Below are 25,346 nucleotides of genomic sequence, written 5' to 3'. Positions count from 1 at the left end.
TGGCCCCGCCCCCGGCCCCGCGCCGGCCGAGCTGTCCGCGGCGGGAGCGGCGGAGGCGGCGGGAGAGCGCGCCGTGGAGCCGCTCCGAGCGCCCGGGCCCCTAGCACCGCCGGCCCGGAGCCCCAAGCCGCGCGCCGAGGCCGCCCGCGCCGTCCGTGCGCCCCTGCGCCCTCCGAGCCGCCGGCCGTCCAGGGCACCCCTTCAGCCCCAGCCTCCGCCGGGCGGGGATGGCCGCAGCCCGCGTCTGAGCGAGCCCGGGGGGGTCCCATGGGCCGGCTCGCGCCGCGCCCCCCCCGCGGCCGCCCCCTCCGGCCCGGGGCCCCCCGGGCGCCGCGGGCCCAGGCGGCCCGGATGGCGGTCGCGGCGGCAGGGGCAGGGGCTGGGGCCGGCGCGGGCGGCAGGCGCGGCCGCCACTGACGGCTAGTCGGGCGCCCGGAGCAGGTAAGCAAGGGCAGACGGGGGGCCCGCTGGGTACCGGCGCGGGGGGAGGACCGGCCCCATGGACAGAGATTGGGAGGGCTTCCAGGGACTCCGGGTAGGTCGGTAGTTTCCCGCCTCTAGCCAAGAACCAGCGTGTGTATGAGGGTAGGGTCAAGGGGCGACAGGTCCGCGCGTGGCAGGGGCGCGGGGGCGGGAGGGCGATCTTAAGCTTCTCTCCACGCCAGGGTCTGGCCAGGGGAGGGGGGGGTTCCCTGTCCGACGAGGCGGGAGCGCTTCTGCCTTCTCGGACGCCCTTGGGAGCATCTGGAGAGGGGTGGAAGCGGGGGCAGCCGGAATCCCCTCCCCAGCCTCTAGCAGGGCGAGACCCAGACACCCGTTATGCCTTGTGGTCTACAAGGGGCCGCGGGGGGCATCCGGATCCCGCAGACCCTGGGCGGAGGGCTGCCGTCGCGGCCCAGCTGCACGCAGAAGTAAACATCTGTCAGTGGCGCGTTCCAGCCGCCTTCCCTGCGCGCCGCCGCCGCTGCCGCCGGGGACACGGTGTCCTCCGGTAAGGGCCTGGCTCTCTCAGCTCCTGGAGCCGCTTGTTTAGCCACAAGAGGGCGCGAAACCTTTGCGGGGGGCGGGGCGGGGGGCCCTTAACGGCAAAGACCGGATTTGAAGGAGAGGAGGCTGTCTTCCTTCCTCGCTTTTTACAAAAGGCATCTCTTGCTCAGGATGGTCTCGGAATTCTCCCAGAAGGTGCGGTTTGTCAGTTCGCAGTCTTTAGGCCGAGGAGGCTGCAGACAGTGGGCAGATGCGGGCTGGGACTGGAGAGAGAAGTGGCCTCTCCCAGGGGTGGATGTCACCATGGTCCGCTCCCCAGGAAGTACCAGCATCCATATAGCATTGGGCCACTGGCCTGGCTCAGCGGGCCTGTGGTTACCTGCAAGGCTGGGCCACCAGCCCAGATTTGGGGAGCAGGACCAGGGGCCTAGGTGGGGGGCATGGAAGGCCAGACCCCTGACTTTCCTCACTCCTTTCTGCCCCGCCCCCTCCCCCCAACCCCCCACCCCCACCCTGCATCCTTTTCTCTCTGTTCCATGACACTCTTTGTCTTTAAGAGCCCCGGGCTGAGGAAGCCCCAATGGGGCGTGACTGGTCTAGGCGGATGTCAGTGGGGGGAGACTCCCAGCTTTGCCAGCTTCTCCCCACCCCCAGCCCCTTGCCTTGGGCCCTTTGGACACCCCTCCCCACACCCTTCATTCTAGGACTGCTGAGGTTCGGTGTTCTGCAGCCACTCCCAGGCCTTACAGCCCACTCCCAGCGACCTGCAAAGAGCTAGTTCCAGGGGCGCAGGGAAGAAAACAAAACATGCCCCCCTGCAGCTGGGCACAGTGTCTGAAATTCCACCATCACTGCTTGTCCCGCAGGTTATAGGCCTCAGTTTTCAGGGGGGTGAGAAGAGGATGTAGCTTTCAAGAGCCTGGAACAGGAGAGGGAACCAAACAGTTTGCAGCCAGGTACAAGGACACAATCAAGAGATTGTTTCCACCAATGTTTGTTGGACAGCGATGGTGTGCGTGACTCTGTTTGGTGTCAGGCTCCTGGGCCTTGTCCTTCCAGACTTGAATCCAGGGTGGAGCCCAGAGTGGGGAGCAAAGGCACTACCTCAGTGTAGGAGGGTCAGGGGAGACTGCCTGGAGGAGGGGCATTGTGGCTGGGGCTATGAAGGATAAGTAGGAGTTCTCTAAATGGGAAAGGCAAGGGCATTCCAGGTAGTGGGAACTGCATATGCAAAGATCTGGAGGCAGGAAATAGCATGGGTGGTTTTGGAAAATCCAGGGTGCCTGGGGTGACCGTGGGAGGGAGAGACTTTTCTGAAAGGTTGACAGAGGGAGAACTGGGCTGGGGCCTTCAAGGACGGATTCCTGGAGATGGGGGCTGGAAACACAGAGAGAGGAACGGGTCTTTAATGCATCTGGCATCCCTGGGCCCAGCTGTCTTTGCTGAGAGGCTGTAGGATTCCTCTGCAGATGCAATTTTCCTGGTCCCCCAAGGTGGGGCAGAGGGGTCTGGGGCTCAAGGCCCTCAAGGGGAGATAGGGTCTTCCCTCTGCCCTGTGAGCATCAACTGAGCAGGCGCCATGGGAGGCTGGTTCTCCCTATTTCGCAGCTGAGAAAACTGAGGCTGAGCGAGCTGGAGGGATCTTTCCTTATGCTCCATGTAATTAATTCCCAAGCCCTAAGCTACTGTGTGCCAAGCTGTATAGTAGGATGAAGCAGAGAACAAGACAGGCCCGGTGCCTGCTGCACTTGGCAGGGCAGGGGTGCGGGTTAGGGGGTGGATAGGAGGCTTTCAAACCAGCCAGCCAGCCTCCTGGACTTTCAGGGGAGGTAATGGCCGCAAAGTAAGCCTGAATGGGGGCTGGGACACTTTGGCGTGGGTGTTCAGGAGTGGAAAGATCTTCCCTTCAAATCCAAGTGAACTCAGGCTTTGGCTGGTCCTGGAAGAAATCCAGCAGGTGGATCTCACATCCCAGTTGAGGAAACCGAGGCCCAGAGAGGGGCCGTGCTGAAAGAGCTCAGTGTGTCAGGGACCCAAGGCAGAATTTGAACTTGGGGACATGGAAGAGGTGACTTAGGTCCCCTGGTTCCTAGGAAACCAGTGTGAGGGTTTGAGTTGCATTGGGGTCTGTGCCTTGGTTTCCCTTTCTGTCAGATGGTCAGCTTTGTGTGGTGTCCTCCTGGCCACTCCCGGAGGACCCACGTCCCTCGCACCACCCACCGGGCCCCATGCCAGCTGCTTAGCCGTGCCAGGCCTCATTAGGCTGATCCTGTTATTCCCCCCCAGGGAGGGCCCCCTGCCCGCCCCAGATGCCTGCGAGGCCGGTCCCAGACCAGCCTGGCTAAGCCAGACCGGCCTGGTATGGTTGAGGTGGGAATTTTATGGGCCAGCTGCAGAGGGCCGGGCCAGAAACGGCGGGTCTGAAAAGCTGGTGGCCCCAACACATACACACACACGCACGCACGCATGCGCGCGCTCCCCGGCCCAGCCTTCCCGAGAACACGCCCGAGTAGCGGCCGGTACAGGAAGAGGGCTCCAGGCACTGGTGGGGAATGGAGGGCTGACCCTGCGGGGCACAGGACACCCCCTTATCTTTCCTCATCTCCTGGCCATTTGCTCCGGTCACACCGGTCCCCTTGAAAAGCCATCATCCTGCCTCTGAGCCTTTGCTCGTGTGGTTCCCTCCACCTAGAGCACTCTTCCTAGATCTTCATGTGGGCTCAGCACAAATGCTGCCTCCTCTGGGAAGCCCTGCTTGACCACTCAGCTTAAAAGCAGCACCAGTCACTATCGCTTCACCTTGTTTTATTTGGGGGCTGTTGTTGCATTGTCAACCTCTAAATTACCTTGTTTCTTTTCTTTCTTTCTTTCTTTGGCTGCGTGGCTTGCGGGATCTTAGTTCCCCAACCAGGGATCGAACCTGGGGCCCCAGCAGTGGAAGCGCTGAGTCCTAACCACTGGACCACCAGGGAATTTCCTAAATTACCTTCTTTCTTTCTTTTTTTTTTTATTATCCATCTCCCTGATTGGATGGTGAGCTTGGTGAAGATGGGGGCCCAGGTTGGCCTTGGTCATCCTGAGTTCCCTGGCTGGCGCAGCACACAGTAGGCACTCAATAAGTGTTGGGTGAATGTGTTGGGAGCAGAACCCAGCCTGGCACACTGGGCTTTCTGCCATGTGGGCCATCTGTTTACTTGCTAGTTCTGCTCTGCTGTGTGTCTTTGAGAAAACCTTTTACTTTCCTGGATCTCAGCCCTGCTGGCCTCCCAAGCAGCAAGACCCTGCTTCTCCCTTTCCCCCCAGCACCACCCTCGTTACTGGGGTTGTGGAGTCATTGAGAGAACAAGTTTAGAGTCAGACCCAGGTTCAACCGCAGCTCAGCCACTTAATTTCTGTGTGACCTTGAGTGAGTCACTCTACCTCTCCAAACCTCAGTTTCCCCATGTGGTAAATGGGGCTAATAATAATAATAATAACATCTTTTCCAGGGACTGCAGGGAGAATCAAACATGTGGAAAGCACTTAGCAGAGTGCTTGGCACTAAATAAATGGAATAGCCAACATTGCCAGGTGTTAGTGTTATTATTCTTGGTCTTGTTGTTGTTATTAGGGAGGCCATATGGTACAGTGGTCAAGAATGTGGAAGAGGGGGCATTGAGGCTGGGACTTTGAGGGATGAGTAGGAGTTTGCCCAACCACCTGAGTTCAAAACCCAGCTTGGCCATTTACGCTCCATTGGACCCTGAGGAAGTCACTTCAGTCTTTTGGACCTCAGTTTTTCTGTCTACAAAATGGTGATAAAATGGTCCACACCTTTCTATGAGGCACTACATGTAAAGTGCTTAGAACAGCATCAATGGTGTTGTTTGCTAGTGTTAGTATTAGCTAATTTTTTTTACTACCATTATTAACACAAAGCAACCAACACAGTCTTCCCCAGAAATCACCCTCTCTGTACGTCCACCCCTCAGCCTCACTTTGGCAAAGACAGACCCAGAGCCCCTTAAGAAGCTCAGGACCCGTGACTTGATTCTCAGAGCAGCAGGGAGCCAGCGATGGTTCTAGCGATTGGGCAGCAGGCAGCTCCTGGGCTGGGGGGAAAAAAGGAGATGCTGGGTTCCCACCTCTGGGCAGGCCTGGAAGGTTCTGCTGGGGGTGTCTGTTCCTGCACCCTCCCATGAGGCTGCCCCACAGGCTGGCCCCCGCCCCCCGCAGATGTGACATCGGAACCAGCTGTGCTAGCCAGATGTTCCTGGTTTACCCCCAGATGTGTGTCGCCGGCTTGCGCCTGCCCCAGCCTCCCGGTTCCCACCATGGGGTGGGGCTGGGCCCTGGGCCCTCCAAGGGAGGGGGCACATTTTTGTGGGCTGTGGAATTTGTTTCTTGTTTTGCAGAACCATTGAATCTTGTCTTGAGAGAGGCGCAAGTCCCGCCCCTCATGGGGCCTCAGTTTCCCCATCAGTGGAACCCTAGGGAACCCCCAGGAGCCACCTGGGGGAAAGGAGATGAACAGGGCTGCCCTGGGAATGGGCCCAGCTGCCAGCCCCAGACCTGTAACACTGATGGAGGAAACGGAATTAAGGGCGTGCAAGCACGTGTCTGATGCTCGGGGCCCAGCTGCTGCAGGACATCGGCCAGGCCTGCAGGACTTCACTGAATGAAACGGCCCTCCAGATGAGCAAGGTGTCCTGTGCAGCCCCTTGTACAGATGGGGAACTGAGGCTCCGAGAGGGGGAGGAGCTTGCCCCCACGTTATCCAGCCAGGAAGAGGCAGATTGGGGTGCGAATTCAGCTGTCTGCACCCCACGTGCCACAGCATTCAGAAGTATCCTTCCTCAGGGCTGGCCCGCACGTGCAGGCCGCCCCCACAGCTGCCCATGTGGCTTCCCAGCCTGGCTCGCTCCGCCCGTGGGCAGTGATGACAGCCCCACGAGCCACCCAGTCATTCCCACAGTTCTGGGCAGCCCGCCTCGGGCCCTTTCTGAAGTTGGGGAAACGGAAGTACGGGAGGACCAGAGACGTGTCTGGGAGTGAAGTGCAGAGGAAGAACGGTGCTCATGGAGGGAGGCACCACAGCTCCACCTGTCAACGGTGGATGGAATTATCAAAGCCCGCCCTTGCCTTCAGAGGACCCAGCCCAGGGTGCCCCTCCAGAAGCACCTCCACCATCCAGCAAAGACAGACGTGGACGCAGACACTGTGCTGGAAGAGCTGGGCAAGAGGGAGGGAACTGCGGCTGGGAGGGGGCAAGATGGGGAGCAGGAATGGCTTCCTGGAAGAGGGGCTCTAAGAGCTGGGGCTTTGAAGGATGAGTAGGAGTTTGCCTGATGGAGCCAGGCCCCGATTCCAGGCCTCCCCAGACTAGAGAGATGAGTGGATGGAGAGAGGGTTCCCCTCCCCTCCTTCCTCTTCCTGGGAACAAGCATGAAGTAGTTTCCTCCCTGAGGTCAGGAGCTCTGCAGGACAAAGGCTGTTGACCCCGGGGACAGGTATGCCTGGCGGGTGTTCCCTGGGAAGCTCGATGGAAAGGTGGAGCCCTGGAACTTAGCCGGGACATCAAGATAATAAGCAGTGTTTTCTGGTACCATCAAGGAAGCTGCCAGAAACACCCACACACCCTCACCCTACTTCTCTGCTCTCAGAATAACTGGAGGTTTCCGCCTGGCTGTGTCTGTGGGCCACTCATCTCCCCTCTCTGAGCCTCAGTTTCTCCTCCTTCCTTGCCCCAGCCCTGGGCACTCTGTGGCCTCCAGCTAGAAGTGGAGGTCTATCCGAGATCCCTCTTGCTGCGGTTCAGACCGGCCTGGCCCCCAGGAAGGGAGGTGCCCCCTTCCCTGGGCAGTGAGGATTCTCCAGGGTCTGGACATTGTTGGGTTGGGAGGGGACCCTGGGCCAGGCCCTGTCTGGGCAGATGGGTGGCACCTGAAATGCCAGCAGGTGTGGGGCTGGGCCGGGTACCAGTGGCCCTTTCCCCTGGGTTGCTCTGCCCCCCCCCACTTCCCTTCTTCCCACTTGCAGCCCGTGTCTGTGCTGCTCACTCTCCCCCCGGAATCTTTGCAGCCGAGGGCCCGCCAGCACTGGCGGCGTGTTCATGTGTGTGCCCCCCAGGTGTGTGTGCGGGTGGCTGGAATGCGGGATGCAGGTGATGATGGGCACGCCCGTGCATGCACAAGTTCAAGTTCAAGTGCTCACAGGAGGGCTTGGAGGAGGCATGTGTGTGGTGTGCCCATTCTCTGTGTCAGTGTGCAAGAGACAATGTATGTCTGAGTGTGAAGGTGCTTGAGTGTGTGTGAGTATCGAGGGTGTGCAGGAGCTCCCACGGCCATGAGAGAGTGTAAGGGGTGTGATTGGGGGAGCTCCTGAGTGCAAGTCAGAGGGCGTGTGTACACGTGTGCAAACGCTAGTGTGTGAGTGGTAGCGCTCGAGGGTGATCATGTTTGTGCATAAAATGCCCACGTGTGAGAGTGAAACATACTAGCATGTGAGTGTGGTGGTGTTCAGGTGTGTGAGTGTAATCCTGTTTGAGGGTGTGTGAGAACACTGAGTGTGTAAGCGCGATGGGATCTGAGTGTGCAAGAGCATGTTGGAATGTGTGAGCGGGGTAGTGTCCGAGGGTGTGTGTGCAACAGTGTTTGGGCACACGTGAGAGGGTGTGTGTGTGAGTGGGTCAGAGCATATGTGAGCATGGGAACGCTGGGTGTGAGGGTGAGCCCCCAAGTGTGCCGTGTGAGTGCCCGCCTCGCCTTGACACAAGCACACACATCGTGCACACCTGGTCCCCTCCCTGTGCCCTCCGCCACACCTGCTCCCTGTCAGGTCTGTGCCAGAGACAAACCAGTCGGGTGGCCCCCATACAGAAAGGCCCATTGTTAACAGACGCTTATCAGCTGCGCCTGCCGGGCCCCCTCCACCAGCGGCCCCCTGCTTTCCTGCCCCCCATCAAAGCTCTGGGGGGTCTGTGGCTCCAAGGGCTCCTGTGGCTGGGCCTTCTCAGGGCTGGAGACCCATCTACCCTCTCAGCCCCCTCTTTCAGGCCGGCGCTGTGCAGGGGGCCTTGTTCCAGTCTAACAGGGAAACCGAGGCACACCACTCCAAGACTTGGGTGTGAGGACAAGCAGGGTGCTGGGGGTCCAGAGAGGGCTTTGCCCACCTGAGGTCTTGAGCCTGGGTGGGTTTCCCTGCCTGTCTCCCCTTCCCAGGTTGGGTGAGGCCACCAGAGTTCTAATCTCAGCTCTGTGACCCTGGGCAAGTCACTTCACCACTCTGGGTCTCAGTTTCCCCATCTGTAAAATGCGGACAAGGACTCTTGTGAGGTTGAAATGACTTAATAATATGCATTAAGTTTGTAGAATGGGATCTGGCATAAAGTAGGGGCTCATTAAGAGTAAACGCAGTGGGTTTGGGCACCTGACAAATGCAAGGGCTGACCTCAGCTTGCTGCACAACCTTGAGAATGAAATCTCCCCGCAGCCCACAGGCCGTGCATGACCTGTCCCCATCCCCTCCCTGCCCTCACCTCCTCCCGTGCTCACTCTGCTCCAGCCACATGGGGCTGCCGTGATGGTTCCTTCAACAAGCCAGGCATGGCCCTGTCCCAGGGCCTTTGCACTTGTGCTGTGTCCTCAGATCTCCAGGCTGGGCCAGGGTTTGTCTACATGCTCCCATGTCGGGGAGCCCATTGTCCATCACCACCAACAACAGTAATAATAATGGCAGTTATCAAATACCGCCAATAGTGTAAGGTCCTCGGAATAGCTCCACAGCATTTGCTCCCCCCATGTGGTGTGTGTCGCGTCAAAGAACCAGGGTGTGAATCCCAGATACTTTCGTAGCTGTGCCCTTGGCCAAGCCCCTCTCTCTGTTTCGTGCCTCAGTTTCCCCAGCTGTAAAATGGAGGTTATAATGCCTCCGTCGTGGTCTCAGCACCTGGTCTGGTACACAGCAGGCGCTTAATAGGTGTCCTTTGTTACTTACTGTCTGCATCCATGGGGCAGGGGAGAGACGGTTCCAGCCTTACTGCTCTTAACCACGCTCCACCCCACCCCCGCGCGCCAACGCATGCAAATCACATGCAAACGAGATGCAAATAGCACGCAAATAACTGCTCAGCGCAGCTCTGGCCAGCCTGCGCGGCCCGAAACACGCGCGTGGGGGCGCCCCGCATCCCGCGGCCGAGCCCAGGCGCTGACCGCCGTCCAGCCGGGCTTTCAGCTCTCCGTGTAAATGTTTACACCGGGCCGGCCGCCAGGCCCCGCGAGGGCCGACACCAGGCAGCCGGGCGGGGGAATGTAAACGCGGGCTGGAGGCTGCTCAGTGGCGGGGAGCTTCTCGGATAGGGTGGAGGTGTGGAGGTGCGCCTGGGTTATTAAACATCTACTGCGAGAATGACGCGACTAGGCAGCCAGAACACTGAGTAATCGGTGCCCTAATGGGGGACGCTTAGCGCATTGTGGGGGCCCAGAGAGTGCCCCTGCGCCGGCCTGGGGCTGGGGGGGAGGAGCAGTCAGGGAAGGCTTCCGGAGGGAGGCGCCGTCCAAGCTAAGACTGAAAATGGAATGGGAGGGAAACAGTGGAGAAGAGAATGTTCTGGATGGAAGAACCCGCTTGTGCAAAGGCCTGGAGGTGGGTCGAGGGCAGCTTTAGTTCTTTGCTGCCCACTTCTGGGCATCAGTTTGTCTGGAGGGGAAACCCAGGCTCAGGGAAGGTCAGGAAGTCACTCCCAGGACATCAACATGTCTCAACCCCAGGGTTCTGGCCTCCCGGACTGTATTCTAAGCACCACCTCTCCCCGCCACCCTTGTCCCACAGTGCCCCCTGCTGGGGATGTCCTCACCTCCGTCCACTCTTCCCCAAATTCACTGGGCTCCAGCCACCCCAGCCTCCTGGCTGGATTGGCCATCTGGGGTCACCGCCCAGGATCTTTGCACTGGCTGTTACCCCTGCCTAAGGTGCCGTTCTCTTCTGTCTGGCCAACTCCTACCTTTGTTCAGGTCTCAACTTTCCTCAATCCTCAGGAAAGCACTCTGGGACCCCCAGACGGGGGTGGTTCCCAGGTTACCCCTGGCACAGTGCCCACCCCGTCCTTGGCAGCATTCTTCACAACCTTGTTCAGTGGTTCCTTGATGAATCACTTCTATGTTATGATTGATCATTAAGCAGGAGTGGTTCAAAATCAGGGGCCCCACTGTATCTCCAGTGCCTGGTCCAGCACCCCGTGCCCGTTCATTTGTTGCCTGACAGACAGACGGAGGCCGTGTGGCTGACCATCCCGTGCACGCAGGCTGAGGATGCAGCGCTGGAAGGCGGCGGCCTTGGCCTCGGTGCTCTGCAGCTCCGTGCTCTCCATCTGGATGTGTCGGGAAGGCCTGCTCCTCAGCCACCGCCTCGGACCCGCGCTTGCCCCGCTGCGCCGGCTGCCTCGCACCCTGGACGCCCGAATCGCCCGCCTGGCCCAGTGTAAGCCCTCTCCCCTGTCTTGGGTCAGATACCCCCAACGTCGCAGCGGCCACAATGGTGGAATTTCACGCAGTGGGGCAGGGCCACAGAGGCTTATTTTAGATGGGGTGGAGGGAGGGTGCAAATCCCCACAACGGCCTGGCAGGGGTGTCAGAGGGGATGGCCGATGGGAACTGGGGTCTTTCGGCTCAGCTGTCACAAGGAATTAGGCTCTAGCCCTGAGGGGCCAGGGGACCAGATGGAGATTAGACCTGGGTATTCGGCCTGGGCGGCCACTGCAGCACAGCGGGGGGGGGGGGGGGGTTGGAGGGAGAGGGAGGCCGAACCCGAGGCCCTAGTGACCTGCCAGGGTGGACAGGGACCAAGGGGAGGGGGGAGACAGAGAGACCCCTAGAAATAGGAAGAGTCCTAGAAATGGGAAGAGAAACAGAAACACAGAGGCACAGACAGAGAGAGAGAAGGATGGGAGAGAACGACGTGGGAAGAAGCTGGGAGGTAGAAAAATGGAAACGCCCACCCCGGCGGGCGTGGCTGCCACGGCCCAGCTCCCCACTCGCCCCTGGCGCCTGCGCTCTGCAGGTTCTGTGGGGCCAGGGCGGTGCGTGGGCCTCGACTTCTTGTGCGCTCATCCACACGTGCACCCGCGCGGGCGGGGCGCGGGCGTGGTCCCCCGTGGGTAGGGGTTGCGTGCACGTCCGCACCCGCCCTGCCGGCCTACACAATCCTTCTTTCTTGTCCTCACAAAGGACAAGGGTGGCCTCAGGCGCGGGCTCCACGTCCGCCCCTGCCGCTCCCCCCTACAGGCGGCAAAGTCATTCCCAGGACACTGAGTCCCAGAGACCCGGGGGGTGCCCCCCAAAGCTAGTGCCCCAGGGCCGGGGGGCAAAGCACCCGTGGTGGAATTTCAGGCACCCGGGAGGATCTCAGCCCATGGTTGGGTTCTGCCTGCCCGGCATCCTGTCCCCGGACCCAGCCCTACTGGGGGAAGGGAGTGGCTCCCGATCCCCCAAAGTCCCAATGTTCTAGGCCCTGGGACTAATGCGCTGATGGCGGAATTTCAGGCTTGGGCCAGGGGGGTGAGGACCTCATCTCTCTGTGTTCCAGACCCTGTGCACGTGGCCAGGCCTGCTGGAGGGAGGCAGGGACAGATAATATACTAGAAGATTATTCAATGTTTACTTGAAATTCACATTTAACTGGGCATCTGGCATCTGTATCTTAACTGGCAATCCCCTGAATTAACTCTCTAGATACACCCCTTTGGGGTGGGCACACTGAATGGTGGAATTTTAGGCATCAGAAGTGAGCCAGGTTCAACCTAACGCCAGAGCAGGCAGTGCAGGCCACCCTGCTCCTGCCCCTGGGCATCAAGAGCTCAGAAGATGCTGCTCGGTGCCCCCCCACCTTTCCACCCTCGCAGTCCCAGCCAAAGTGGGGACTCCGCAAGTCCCACTGAGCAAAACAAGGAAACTGGGTCACAGAACAGGGCCATCACCTGCCTGAAACTACAAGGCTGACAGTGGCAGAGCAAGGCTCCGAACCTGGGCTTGTCTGCTTTCTGAGACCCCCTGTGGAAACAGACACACGCCCAGGGTGACAGACAGCCCTTCCCCCTCGGACCTCCCAGGAAGCTATTTCTTTTGACAGCCAGGTGCGCCAGCCTCGGGGGCAGGTGCGGGCTAAACTCAGGATTTCCTCTCCCAAGCGCAAGTGTGACTGCCGCCTGCTCAGGGGCTGGGAGCCCCCCTGCCTGCAGACCCACTGTCAACACTGCCTGCCACTGCAACGTCTGCACTTATCTCCTGGGGCTGAGGAGTACTGGGGCAGGGGCAGCCGCTTGGGAAATAAATGTAGACTGTGGGGCTCTGGGAATCTATGGCTCCGGGCACGAGCAGCTGTGGGAGAAGAGGGCTGGACTTGGGCCAAACCTGGGCACACGATGGAAGCAAAACTGCTGTTTGGGCTTCTCTCTCCCTGCCACTTGCACCTGCCTTGGTCACGTCTTTTCCCCTTTGGATGCCCAGTTTCCTCACCTGTAACATGGGGGTGGCCCAGCATAGGGGTGGGGGCAGCTGGGGCCGAGTAGGAACAGGGATTTGGATCACCACACTCCCTGCTGAGCCCTCCCTTTTCTTCAATGAGGTGAGAGCAGCTCAGTGAAAAGGGGCAAAATCCCCAGTGCTGCTCTGCATAGGGATGGGGGTCCACAGAGAGTGCTGGGGGCGGGGGGTGTCCAGAGGGAGACAGACACTCGAGTCAGCTCAGCTCAAGGTGGGGCAGGCTGGAATGTGGTACAGTATGTGCCAGGTTCTGAGCAGTCCATCGAAGGTGTAGGGTCCAGAGAAGGGTGTCAGTAGCCCTGGGGACCCAGCGTGCGGGTGTGGATATGCACCCCCCCACACACCGCCCAGAGAGGGTGCATGAGCGGGAATCCGGGAGCAAGATAAGTGGGCGGGAGAGGGTGCACTAGCACCTCTGAGTCTCCACAAGGGTCCTTTTTCGCAGGGAACAGCGAGGGTAGGGGGCTCCTTGCCACCCACCCACCCACTGATCCCTACCCCATTCTCTCCATCCCCTCGCAGACCGTGCACTGCTGCAAGGCGCCCCGGACGCGGTGGAGCTTCGCGAACTGACACCCTGGGCCGGGAGGTCCCCGGGTCCGCGCCGTCGGGCGGGGCCCCGGCGGCGGCGCGCGCGTGCGCGGTCGGGGACCCGGCCGTGCGGGCTGCGGGAGCTCGAGGTGCGCGTGAGCGAGCTGGGCCTGGGCTACGCGTCGGACGAGACGGTGCTGTTCCGCTACTGCGCAGGCGCGTGCGAGGCGGCCGCGCGCGTCTACGACCTGGGGCTGCGGCGCCTGCGCCAGCGGCGGCGAGTGCGGCGAGAGCGGGTGCGGGCGCAGCCCTGCTGCCGCCCGACGGCCTACGAGGACGAGGTGTCCTTCCTGGACACGCACAGTCGCTACCACACGGTCCACGAGCTGTCGGCGCGCGAGTGCGCCTGCGTGTGACCCTACCTCACCGGGCCCGGCGAGACGGCGGCCACACCCCCCGCCCCGACGGCACCCACCGTCCCGCCTGGCAAGCCCCGCGACAGACTGCCCATGCGCAGAAAATGCCGTCGAGGGCTCAGGACTCTCGCGATAACTGTACCAAGATAAAGTGTGGAAAATCGAGCCCGGGTTGTGATTCCGCGCTCGCGGGGTGCCCACATCTTGGAGGAGCAAGAGGGCGTACGGGGAGGAGGCGCCATCTCCATTGGGAAAAGGGGGACGGGTGCGGGTACCACCTGCAGGATCGTGGGAGGATCCCATTTGCTTTGGGGGAAAAGGAAAGTAGATGCAAAGAGGGTCTTGTTTCCGGGGTACAAAAAGCAAAGTGGGGTGAATGGGGGGATGTCGGCAGGGACCTTCTTTCCCACCTCTCTACAGGTCCCCGTGCCCCTTCCCTCCCCGCCTCCCCGCAAGGTGTCCTTCTGGGAAGGGAAGGTGTAACTACAGTGCAGATGAGAAGACTGAGGTCCAGGTGGACCAGGTCTCCCTCACCCAACAGGCCTCCTCGGGCCTGGTCAGCCCTCACCAGGGTGAACTCGGAGCCACTATCTCCTTTCACTAGCTAAAAATAAAGCTCCCTGCCCATCTCCCTGCGGGGATAGGTCTGGGGCGGGCGCCAACCCCATCGAGCCCGAAACCGGCGCCCGCTGCGGCAGAGCCGGGTCCCCAGGGACCTAGGTCCTGGGGCCATAAAAGCTCTGGCGGGAGCCCGAGGGAGAATTTACGACAAGCCCCTGTGGAGGATGGAAAAAGCGCGGTGCAGTGTTTAGATTTGCCCGTGGTGTCACCTTGATGCTTGGCAAGCCCAGGACTGCGCCGGGGTGTTGGGTTCCCAGCTGGCGGGGAGGGGTCGGCAGGTCCCACGGGCTGAGGAGGGGCGGGGAAGGGAGTGGGTGCTCCCAGCACGGAGCTGGCACCCGGGAGACCAGATGGCGTGGACCCCTCCCCTTCTTCCCCTCAGACTGGGGGTGGGGGGTCTCGAAGGCGCAACTCCCCCTTCCCATACAGCTTTCCCGACCGAGGGCATGGTCGTCTCTCCTCTTCCCTCCCCCCACCCCAGACCAGGGCTCTCAGAGAACAGCCCCTTGCCTCCTTTACTGTTGTGTCTCCTAGACTGGCCCCCCCCCCCTTTTCCCACACATCTGCGCTCCGGCCTTCCCAGACCCAACCCCCATCCTGAATCAGAAGCTGCCCCCAGGGAGTCTCACCCAGCCAGGCAGGAACACCCCCAGCTCCCTGCTCCCCAGCACCCGCCCCGCCCCCAGGCTGCAGCTGGAGACACTGGAGTCAACTAACAGGCAGGACTTCCAGGGAGCTCCGAGAGCAGGGCTTGGAGGCCAGGTCCCAGACCGTGGGTGGCCTGCTTGGAAGGCAGTTTCAGAGCAGGCTGGCTGGCTGGGGCCCCCACCCACCCCCGCAATCTTCTGACTCTGAGGTTTGGGGTGGTGGATTCCTACACTGTTTGGGCTGACTCAGCCCAGCCATGGCAGAGAGGCCAGAGTTCCCAGACGCTGGGGAAGCTGAGCCTCAGTTTCCCCATCCTAGAAGGCCCTGAGCCTCAGAGAGGGAAGTTGCTCAGCCCAGGACACACAGCAGGAAAACTGGCCTTGGAGCCTGGGTCTGTGGTCCCTGAAGCTTGGCTGCCTTGGTGTGCGTGTGACTGTGTGTGTGTGTGTGCACGCGTGCGCACCCTCCTGGGACCTCGGCCTTCCCATCTCCCACCCAGATCCAACCACAGGGCACTGGCCCGGCCCACCAGAGAATTGGAAAGTAAACAGAGCTGCCCCCGCAGACCCCAAGGCTGGGGTTCTCAGCAGTGCGCGCCACACACACACACACACACACACACACACACATTCACACAGGGCACAGAGACTGCCACCCACACGGGGCTTAGGATCACACGCAGACCCACGGTCCACATGCTTACACGCTCAGTGGTCAAGCACACTCAGAGAGGGGCGTCCTCAAGGTCACCTGCAAGAACACAGGGGCCGCCTGTTCAGTCACACGCGGCCACGCCCACCCGCACTCCAAGCCCCACGTGATCGTCCCCCGTCACACCCGCTCTCACAGTCACACGCGCCGCGTCACACCCTCTCCCCTTGCCCTCCTTTGGGGGCAGTTCCTGCCCCTCCTCTATCCTTGCACTGGGTGTAGAACGTCCCCTTGTCCCAGCCCTGCCCCACGTGGACCCCCAGACAGCCCCGCCCCCAGTCCCACCCACTCTGCGCCCGGTCTCCCGGGCACTGTAAGCTGTCGAGCAGCATTTCTGGCCCCCTCCCACTCGATGCTATCAGCCCACCCCCAGGTTGTGACAACCACAGATGTCCCCAGACACTCCAAGCGTCCCCTGGGAGCAGAATCGTCCTGGAGTGAGAACCGCTGATCTGGAGTAAGGGAGGACACACCAGTTTTCCTCAGAGCATTCCCATCTGGAAAATGGTGTCAGTATTACCCAACCTGCATACCCCCAAGGCGGTTCATTGACAAAGCAGCAGTACTCACAAGCCAATCCACCAGAGCCATCACCAGTGGGCGGGACACCAAGGCTAGTTCCCCCGGGGGTGAGTGTCTTGGTGGGCGCCCAGCAGCCACAGCCCCTGGTAGGTGACCCGCCCCCAGCAGGTGAAGCTCCTAGCAAGCGAGGTCCCACGGAAGCAACATTCCTGGCAGCAGAGGTGCCCAGTAGGGGAAGCCCCAGGTAAGGGAGAGCTCCAGCCACCAAGGTCCCCAGATGCCCAGCAGCCCAGGCCCCAGGCTGGCTGGCTCACGTGAACCAAGACGTGATACTGGGCACCGTCTGGTAGTTGGGATCCTGCTGCAGCCGCCAGCAGGCCTTACAGAACACCAAGCCCCAGCTGAAGGATCTGGGCCGCAGCGTCTCCCACCAGCGGAAGCAGCTCGGGTAGCGGGTGTGGTCCTTGACCAGTGCCAGCAGATACTGGGCCAAGTCCTTGGGGCTCTGAAAGTCTTCGACGTGGGTAAAGGCTTCGGGTGGCAGGAACTGTTCATAGTTCCTCCTGCTGGGGCCCAGCACCACTGGCACGGCCCAGGCCTGCAGGGCGTTCTTCCGCAGCTTCTCCGTGATAATAGTCAGGGTGCAAGGAGTTCTCGAAAGCCAGGTAAAACTTGTACTGGGACAGCCTCTCGGTCATGACCTCCTGGGGCAGCGGCACGTGGGAGCGTCCATACACATCCATTTGGAGGTGAGGCTGCAGCTTCTGATAGTACCGCACCCTGACCGAGTCCGCCCTCCAGTTGGACACCACCCAGGCCACCAGCTTGGTCTTGGCCGAGACGTTCATCATTGTGTCCACAGGCTGGCCAGGCCATGGCTCGAGCTAGCCGTACGGCATGAAGATATCTGAGTCCTGGCGGTAGGACACTGAGGATGAAGTATCCTTCCAGGGCCTTCAGTTTGGGGCAGTTGCTGGGCAATTCCATGCTGAACCAGACCCAGCGCTGGCTGGGGGGCCGCAGGGAAGGCGTGAGCTGTGCCTTGGGCCTGGAGCTGACCTATCGGTGATGCACAACGACCGCATCCGCCCGAGGGTACTCTCTGCGGTTGACGGTCAGGTGGCAGTTGGCTGCTCGGAGATATGGCCGGGCACAGCCAACTGCCACATCTCCGAGCAGCGGGACAGAGCCACCGGGGTGTTGAATGGCCACGTCCACAGCAGGAGACGCAGAGGCGGGTGGGTGGAGGGCCCCGCAGTGGCCTGGGAGGGGGCCCCCAATTTGGGGACCCCCACGGGCTTGTCTCGGGACACACGCAGGTAGGAGAAGAAGCACAGAGCCAAAAGCAGCTGCAGCAATAGCCCGGGGAGACAGTGGTGCCAGAAACATTTTATCTTGGCCCAGCCAGGTGGATCCATGGGTCAGAGGAGCTGGGAGGAGGGGACAGTGAACACAGCATCACTGATAACAAAAATAATAACACATGCCTAGCGGGCAGATGCAGGTTACCCAAGTTCATCTTTACGAGTCCTGAGGTAGGAGGCACTGTTCTTATTCCTATTTTACAGACGAGAAAACTTGAGGCCAAGGACTCAGTGCGAGAAAACGGCAGAGCTGGAATTCCAACGAAAAGCATCTAGCTTCAGAGTCCACTTATTCCTACCCACTAGGCCACATGATCTCTGGACCTGGGATAGGTTCCGACGGCTCTCGGGTCCCACCTTGACCTCGACCCTGCCCTTTCCCAGCTTTCCCAGAGTCTTCCCCAGCCTAGGGGGAAGACAGAGCTGGTTACAAGGTGCTCCCCAGTGCCCTGGAGCTGAGGCTTGGAGCCAGGGCTCTGTCTGGGAGGGGTACAATGTGATTACGTTGGAAGGTTATCTGAGGGCTCACCAGGTAGTGTAGGAGTTGGGGGAAAGGGCATTCCTGGTGGACGAAACAGCCAACGCAAAGGTCCGGAGGTGACGGAGAGCCTGACAAGTTTATGGGGAGAGCACAGGAAGTGCTCAGGGAATAAGCGTTTAAAGATGGCCCCCCTGGTCCCGCACTGGGGGATCCTGGGCGGCCGCTTGGCCTGGCCGATGTCTTTCCACTCCCCGGTCCTTTCCGTCCCTGCAGGAGGTCACAAAGTCCTCCCAGACTCCAAAGCCCAACCACCGGAGCGGAATCTAGGATTTCGGCCCTGCCCCTCTCCACTTCCTGCGGCCCTGGAGCCACCCCATTTTACAGATAAGAAAACGGAGGTTCTGAGCGATAGGTATGTCTCTTGCCCAAATACACACAGCTAGAGCCCTTATGATCCAGAATCCAAACTCTCTCCTTTTAATGTAATTCCAGACTCCTCTCCCTCTTTGCAGGTGGAGCTCTGATCTACAGCCTGGCACTGTCCACTAGAACTTTCTGCTATCGTGGAAATGTTCTATATCTGCACCATCGGGTGCACCCCTATGTCTCTTGAGTCCTTGAAATGCAGCCGTTGTGTTGGACAGAGTTTTTAATGCTAAATTAAATTTAAAAAACGTTCTCTCTTCTGTAAATCGAAGACAACTTCCAGATAAAAAGTAAAGGCAAAGCCAAAAACAGCCTCTGATAGCCAATTCAATGATTGGAAAACTTGACAGTACATTTGGGACCTCCTGGAAGGGCAAATCTGCTCCAACGAGACATTTTTATGGAGTCTAATTACAGATCAAGGATCTACGACGAAAACTGAGTGTCCGAATTAGGTGTGCTGGGGGTGTAAAATACACCCTGGTTTCTAAGACTTAGGATGAGAACGAGACAGTAAAATTATCTCAATACTTCCTCTGTTCATTACACATTTAAATAATACTAGTTTGGACCTGTTGGGTTAAAGAAAGCATATTATTAAAATTAATTTCACCTGTGTCTTTTACATTTTTAAAGTCGTGGCTACTAGAAAAATATTAATTACACATGTGGCTTGTGTTCTGTTTCTACTGCACAGCATGTGCTGCTCTAGAATTTCTAAGAAAGGGAAATGAAGGATAATGACTCATTATTTGAAATGCACTCACCCTCTGGCCAGAGGGATTGGTGCAAATGCCCATAGACATGCCAACAAAACAAGGGCGTTTTGGATAAGCTACCTATCCATCGATGTGGGACTGGTCGAATTAGGGTCCCCTCTGACAATGGAATACTATGCAGTTGTGAAAAATGAATAAAGCCTGGTTTTGGTATTAGGGTATCTTTGTCTGAAAAAACTTAAAATAGAACTACCATATGATCCAGCAATCCCACTCCTGGGCATATATCAGGAGAAAACCATAATCCGAAAAGATACACGCACCCCAGTGTTCATTGCAGTACTATTTACAATAGCCAAGACATGGAACCAATCTAAATATCCATTCACAGAGGAATGGATGAAGAAGATGTGGTACATATATACAATGGAATATTACTCAGCCATACAAAAGAATGAAATAATGTCATTTGCAGCAACATGGATGGACCTAGAGATTACCATACTAAGTGAAGTAAGTCAGAAAGAGAAAGACAAATATCATGTGATATCACTCATATGTGGAATCTAATTAAAAATGATACAGATGAACATATTTACAAAATAGAAATAGACTTACAGATACTAAAAACAAACTTCTGGTTACCAAAGGGGAAACATGGTGGGGAGGGATAAATCAGGAGCTTGGGATGAACATACACACACTACTATATATGAGATAGATAACAAACAAGGACCTACTGTATAGCACAGGGAACTCTACTCAATATTCTGTGATAACCTATATGAGAGAAGAATCTGAAAAAGAATGAATATAGGTCTATGTATAACTGAATCACTTTGCTGTACACCTGAAACTAACACAACTTTGTAAATCAACTATACTCCAATAAAATTAACATAAAATTTAAAAAAATGAATAAAGCCACTGTATTGGCACAGCTCTACAGGGCGGATCCAGGTTTTCTGGAAGCTGAACTTCCATATTTTGGGAGCCTCTCTAAGAAACGGCAAACAAAATTGAGTCCAGACTTAGATACAGAAAGTAATCTTTATTTAGGGGTCCCTGAAGCTTAAGCTTCATCCACTTCATGGTAAATCCATGTCTGCCTGATACAAAACAGGTTCCAGAATTAAGTAGCTGGGTCTAAATCTGCACCATCCGATATGGGCGCCACTAGCCCCAAGTGGCTAATGCAACAGAGGAACGGAAATTGTGAATGTCAGTAAATTTCAAATGTAAATTTAAAAACTGAACAACGTAAAACAATTTTTTTTTTTTATTAAACACTACCCCTTTCACTCCAGCCGTTGAAAATTTAGCATCCAAACAGAAACGGGCTTAAAGCGTAAAATACACGCCAGATTGCCAAGATTTCATATGAAAGAAAGAATGTAAACTATCCTATGTAAAATATCTCATTAGTAATTTTCTATGTTGATTACACATTGAGATAACGCTTTGGATGTATGGGGTGAAATAAGATATAGCATTAAAATTAACTTTACTGGTACCTTTCTATTCTTTTTAATGTGTCTGGTAAAAAGGTGAAAATTACATATGTGGCAGAAATCAGTTTGGCGGTTCCTCAGAAAGCTAAACACATAATTCCATATCACCCAGCAATTCCACTCCTAGATATCTACCCAAAGGAACTGAAAAGCAGGGACTCTAAGAGATATTTGTATATCCATGCTCATAGAAACGTGATTCACAATAGCCAAAAGTTGGAAACAACCCAGATGTCCATCAAAGGATGAGTGTATAAACAAATGTGGTCCATCCATACAATGGAACATTATTCAGCCTTAAGAAGTAAAGAGAGTCTGACACATGCTATACCATGGATGAACCTTGAGGACATGATGCTCATTGAAATAAGCCAGATGCAAAAGGACACATATTATATGATCCTGCTTCTATGAAATATCTAGAATAGGTAAATTCATAGAGACAGACAGTAGATTAGCGGTTACCAGGGGCTGGGAGGGTTGGAAGGAGAATGATGAGTTTTTGCTTACTGGATATAAAGTTTCTGTTTGGGGTGATGAAAAAGTTTTGGAAATATTCGCGGTGGTTGCACACCATTGGGAATATACTTAATGCTACTGAACTGCACCCTTAAAAATGGTTAAAATGTCAAATTTTAGGTCTCATATATTCTGCCACATTTTAAAAAATAATGTGGGACTTCCCTGGCAGTCCAGTGGTTAAGACTCCGCGCCCCCGGCACAGGTTCAATCCCTGGTTGGGGAACTAAGCTCCTGCATGCTGCACGGCGTGGCCAAAAAATAAAATTAAAAAATAAAAAATAGGGACTTCCCTGGTGGCGCAGTGGTTAAGAATCCGCCTGCCAATGCAGGGGACACGGGTTCGAGCCCTGGTCTGGGAAGATCCCGCATGCCGCAGAGCAACTAAGCCCGCATGCCACAACTACTGAGCCTGCGCTCTACAGCCCGCAAGCCACAGCTACCGAACCCGTGAGCCACAACTACTGAAGCCCCCGCGCCTAGAGCCCGTGCTCCGCAACAAGAGAAGCCACTTCAATGAGAAGCCCACGCACCTCAACGAGGAGTAGCCCCGCTCGCCGCAACTAGAGAAAGCCTGTGTGCAGCAACGAAGACCCAACAGAGCCAAAAATAAATAAATTTTAAAATAAGTAAATAAAAATAAAAAATAAAAAGACCCTGATGGCTGGCGGGCTCCTTCTACTGGGCAGAGCTGGCGTAACCCTCCGAATGCGGAAGGGAGAAGCTGGCAGGTGGCCTTGTGTGACGAAAAGGGAGCGCGATTTGGAATTACACGTTCACGCCAAAGTTTCTGGAAAGAGACCCAAAAGACAGGCCTTTGGGAAGACAGCCCCAAGCAGGAGTGGGATGGAGGCTGAACTCTGACCACAAGCTACTTTGCGCCGCCAGGGTTTTTGGCCGTGCACAGAAGGTTAATATGCGGAAATGTACTTAAGATGGATATAGTTTGTTTGTCCTGGGTTTATGGTAGCTCCTCCTAGGAGGCATGGAGGCCCTTGGCAGGGACCTTGAGGAGCGAGGATCCAGGGACGGGGCTGTGGGAGGCTGGGGGCTGAGATCCCACCCAAGTGGAACCGGAGATATTTTTTTCCTAGAAAGGATCTAAAAAACGCCATGGTGCTGGGACACCGCAAAGATCAGAAAAACAAAACAAAACAAAATCACCCCCACTCCCCTGCATCTCAGGTCCTCTTCCCACAGGACAGGGTGGGAGGGAGGAAGGGCTCTGTGCTGCTGATGGGGGCCAGGAAGCAGCGGGGGTTCTAATCCACAGCTTTGCCAGAGAGAGACAGACAGACAGACAGACAGACAGACAGGGAGAGAAATGCTGCTCCTCCTGGTTTGGCAAATCAATCGGAACTTCCCACACCTGCTACACCTCTGGCGCACCTGGTACCCAGAAAGACCCTGGGGAGAGCAGCCTGAAGGCCCTTCCCAGGGGGCAACAACGCCTCCTGGGAGAGGGGACATTTTCCCCGGGAGGCCTTACCTGGCTGGACAGCGTGCAGGACGGCAAGCAGCTGACCAGGAAGTCTAGGGCCGAGTCACAGCTTGTCACCCAGGGTGTGGATGAGGCAACACCAGGGAGGAGAAGGAAATGGACTTATTTATAGACGCAGCACAGCTCAGCCCAACACCACCGCAACTGCCATCAGATGACACAGGGTGTCCTGTCCCATGAGCTGGGTCATCATCTAAAAGCAAAGGTGGGACTCTGCTAATCTCCACCATAAGACCTGATGAGGGAGGGGGTGGAGGAAGTTGGGGACTGGAGTCACCGCCCTGGCCTCCCCTGTGGCCTCGAAGCATGCATGGCTTTGGGTGTAAAGTTGACCCATCCATAAAGGGAAGAGGGCTGACCCAAACCACTGGATCTCAAAGTGGTTTCCGTGGGGGCACCAGGGGTTCCATGGAGGATGGGGAGGGGCAGGTGAGCAGAATTTCAAGCTTCTCACTTTGCCTTCCAGCAGATCCCACCCCCTTCTTCCGTCTCAGTCAGCAAATGTTTCTTGTGTACCTGCTACATGTTGGGCCCCAGGGAGGTTGCACGAAGCAAGTGGGTGAGACAGATATAACCCATAAGGAAACTTGTAAACAAACATAAATTATAAATTGCGAAAAAGGAGGCTGTGGCCTGGTCTGGACTTCCTGGATGTGTGAGCTGAGAGCTAAAGCCCCGTAAGAATTCTCTAAGTAAAAAGGAGGATGCAAGGGCTTCCCTGGTGGCGCAGTGGTTGAGAATCTGCCTGCCAGTGCAGGGGACACGGGTTCGAGCCCTGGTCTGGGAAGATCCCGCATGCCGCGGAGCAACTGGGTCCGTGAGCCACAACTACTGAGCCTGCGCGTCTGGAGCCTGTGCTCCGCAACAAGAGAGGCCGCGACGGTGAGAGGCCCGCGCACCGCGATGAGGAGTGGCCCCCGCTTGCCGCAACTAGAGAAAGCCCGCGCACAGAAACTGAGACCCAACACAGCCAAAAATAAATAAATAAATAAATAAATAAAATTTAAAAAAAAAAAGGAGGATGCAAGAGCTTTCCAGGCAGGGGCTTCTCTGGTGGCGCAGTGGTTGAGAGTCTGCCTCCCAACGCAAGGGACACGGGTTCAAGCCCTGGTCCGGGAAGATCCCACATGCCACAGAGCAACTAAGCCCGTGTGCCACAACTGCTGAGCCTGCGCTCTAGAGCCCGCGAGCCACAACTACTGAAGCCTGCATGCCTAGAGCCCAAGCTCCGCAACAGGAGAAGCCACCGCTATGAGAAGCCCCTGCACCGCAACGAGGAGTGGTCCCCTCTCGCTGCAACTAGAGAAAGCTCGCGTGCAGCAACGGAGACCCAACGCAGCCAAAAATAAAATAAATAAAATAAATAAATTAAAAAAAAAAAGACAAAGATGTCTGCTTTAAAAAAAAAAAAAAAAAAAAAGAGCTTTCCAGGCAGAAGGGACAGCCTGTGCAAAGGCCCTGAGGCAGCAAGGAATGGCAGCATTGGAGGAAATCCAGGAAGGCTGAGTGTTCAGGAGCAGGAGATGAGGTCACCACATTGAGCTGCATCCGGCTGTGGTCAATGATGGATATTTAACACAGGGAGCCATGGGAAGCTTCCAGCAGAGCAGTCACCACCACATAGACTCCTGTTTTGAGATACTCTTTCAGCCCGCCACGGGGGACAGGGGAGACAGTAGGGCAGAGGCAGGGAGGCTGGGGAGGCGGAGGCTGCTTCGGGCAGGCTAAAGCCCGAGCTCCAGCTCCCAGGTACCACGATTCCCCTGTTCCCAGATGAGAAATCACTTCTCTGAGGCTGCTTCACACTGCCTGGACATCTACCATCTGCGTGTCCAGTTAGTTCCAGGCTGGCAGAGGTTCCAGGAGGCTGGGGTCGCCCAGGGCAGGGCATTTGTTTGTTTGTTTTTAAATGCACTGATTCTTTTTTTAATATAAATTTATTTATTTATTTATTTTTGGCTGCGTTGGGTCTTCGTTGCTGTGCGTGGGCTTTCTCTAGTTGTGGCGAGCGGGGGCTACTCTTTGTTGCGGTGCTCGGGCTTCTCATTGTGGTGGCTTCTCTTGTTGCGGAGCACGGGCTCTAGGCACGCAGGCTTCAGTAGTTGTGGCACGCGGGATCAGTAGTTGTGGCTCGCGGGCTCTAGAGCACAGGCTCAGTAGTTGTGGCATGCAGGCTTAGTTGCTCTGCGGCATACGGGATCTTCCCGGACCAGGGCTCGAACCCACGTCCCCTGCATTGGCAGGAGGATTCCCAACCACTGTGCCACCAGGGAAGCCCAGGCCATTTGTAACAGGGAAGAACAAGTCTTTTTTTTTTGGTGCACCACCAGCATGTGGGATCTTGGTTCCCTGACCAGGGATCAAACCCATGCCCCCTGCAGTGGAAGCACCTAGTCCTAACCACTGGACCACCAGGGAAGTCCCGGGAAGAACAAATCTGACTCTATATTAAGGCATAACCCTCCCAGACTTCAGACAATACCACAAAGCTACAGTAATCAGAACAGCGTGGTATTGGCACACAAACAGACATATGGATCAATGGAACAGAACAGAGAGCCCAGAAATAAAACCACACACCTACAGTCAATTAATCTTTGACAAAGGAGGCAAGAATATACAAATGGGAAAAGTCTCTTCAGCAAGTGGTGTTGGGTAAGCTGGACAGCCACATGTAAATTAATGAAGTTAGAACACACCCTCACACCATACACAAAATTAAACTCAAAACGGCTTAAAGACTTAAACATAAGGTATGACATCATAAAATTCCTAGAAGAGAGCATAGGCAAAACGTTCTCTGACATAAATTGTTCCACTGTTTCCTTAGTCAGTTTACCAAGGCAAGAGAAATAAAAACAAAAATAAACAAA

At 56.6% G+C, this 25,346-nt stretch overlaps 1 protein-coding gene, 1 non-coding gene and 1 pseudogene across 2 annotated transcripts; 1 reads left to right on the top strand and 2 right to left on the bottom strand.

The window, feature by feature from the left end:
- Nucleotides 1-360: 360 nt before the first annotated feature.
- Nucleotides 361-13,523, top strand: NRTN (neurturin). The gene is made up of 3 exons (XM_068535020.1): nt 361-441; nt 10,228-10,443; nt 13,026-13,523. Exons 2-3 carry the CDS (start codon nt 10,275-10,277, stop codon nt 13,448-13,450), a joined length of 594 nt encoding a protein of 197 aa, XP_068391121.1. The 5' UTR covers nt 361-441; nt 10,228-10,274; the 3' UTR covers nt 13,451-13,523.
- TRNAG-UCC (transfer RNA glycine (anticodon UCC)) lies at nt 3,887-3,959 on the bottom strand. The gene has a single exon. It is a non-coding gene; the product is annotated as a tRNA-Gly (tRNA).
- Nucleotides 13,524-16,262: 2,739 nt separating the features above from the next.
- On the bottom strand, nt 16,263-17,370 carry LOC137759104 (3-galactosyl-N-acetylglucosaminide 4-alpha-L-fucosyltransferase FUT3-like; annotated as a pseudogene).
- Between the last annotated feature and the right edge of the window lie 7,976 nt (nt 17,371-25,346).

Source organism: Eschrichtius robustus, chromosome 2 (assembly GCF_028021215.1).
Source record: "Eschrichtius robustus isolate mEscRob2 chromosome 2, mEscRob2.pri, whole genome shotgun sequence".
Taxonomy (NCBI): Eukaryota; Metazoa; Chordata; class Mammalia; order Artiodactyla; family Eschrichtiidae; genus Eschrichtius; species Eschrichtius robustus.
This window is presented reverse-complemented; position numbering and strand designations above follow the sequence as displayed.

Bases quoted from the DNA above. Each gene is read 5' to 3' on its own strand.
- NRTN (XM_068535020.1), top strand. From the start codon at position 10,275: ATGCAGCGCTGGAAGGCGGCGGCCTTGGCCTCGGTGCTCTGCAGCTCC. The intron at 10,444-13,025 runs GTAAGCCCTCTC...ATCCCCTCGCAG, and splicing joins AATCGCCCGCCTGGCCCAGT to ACCGTGCACTGCTGCAAGGC.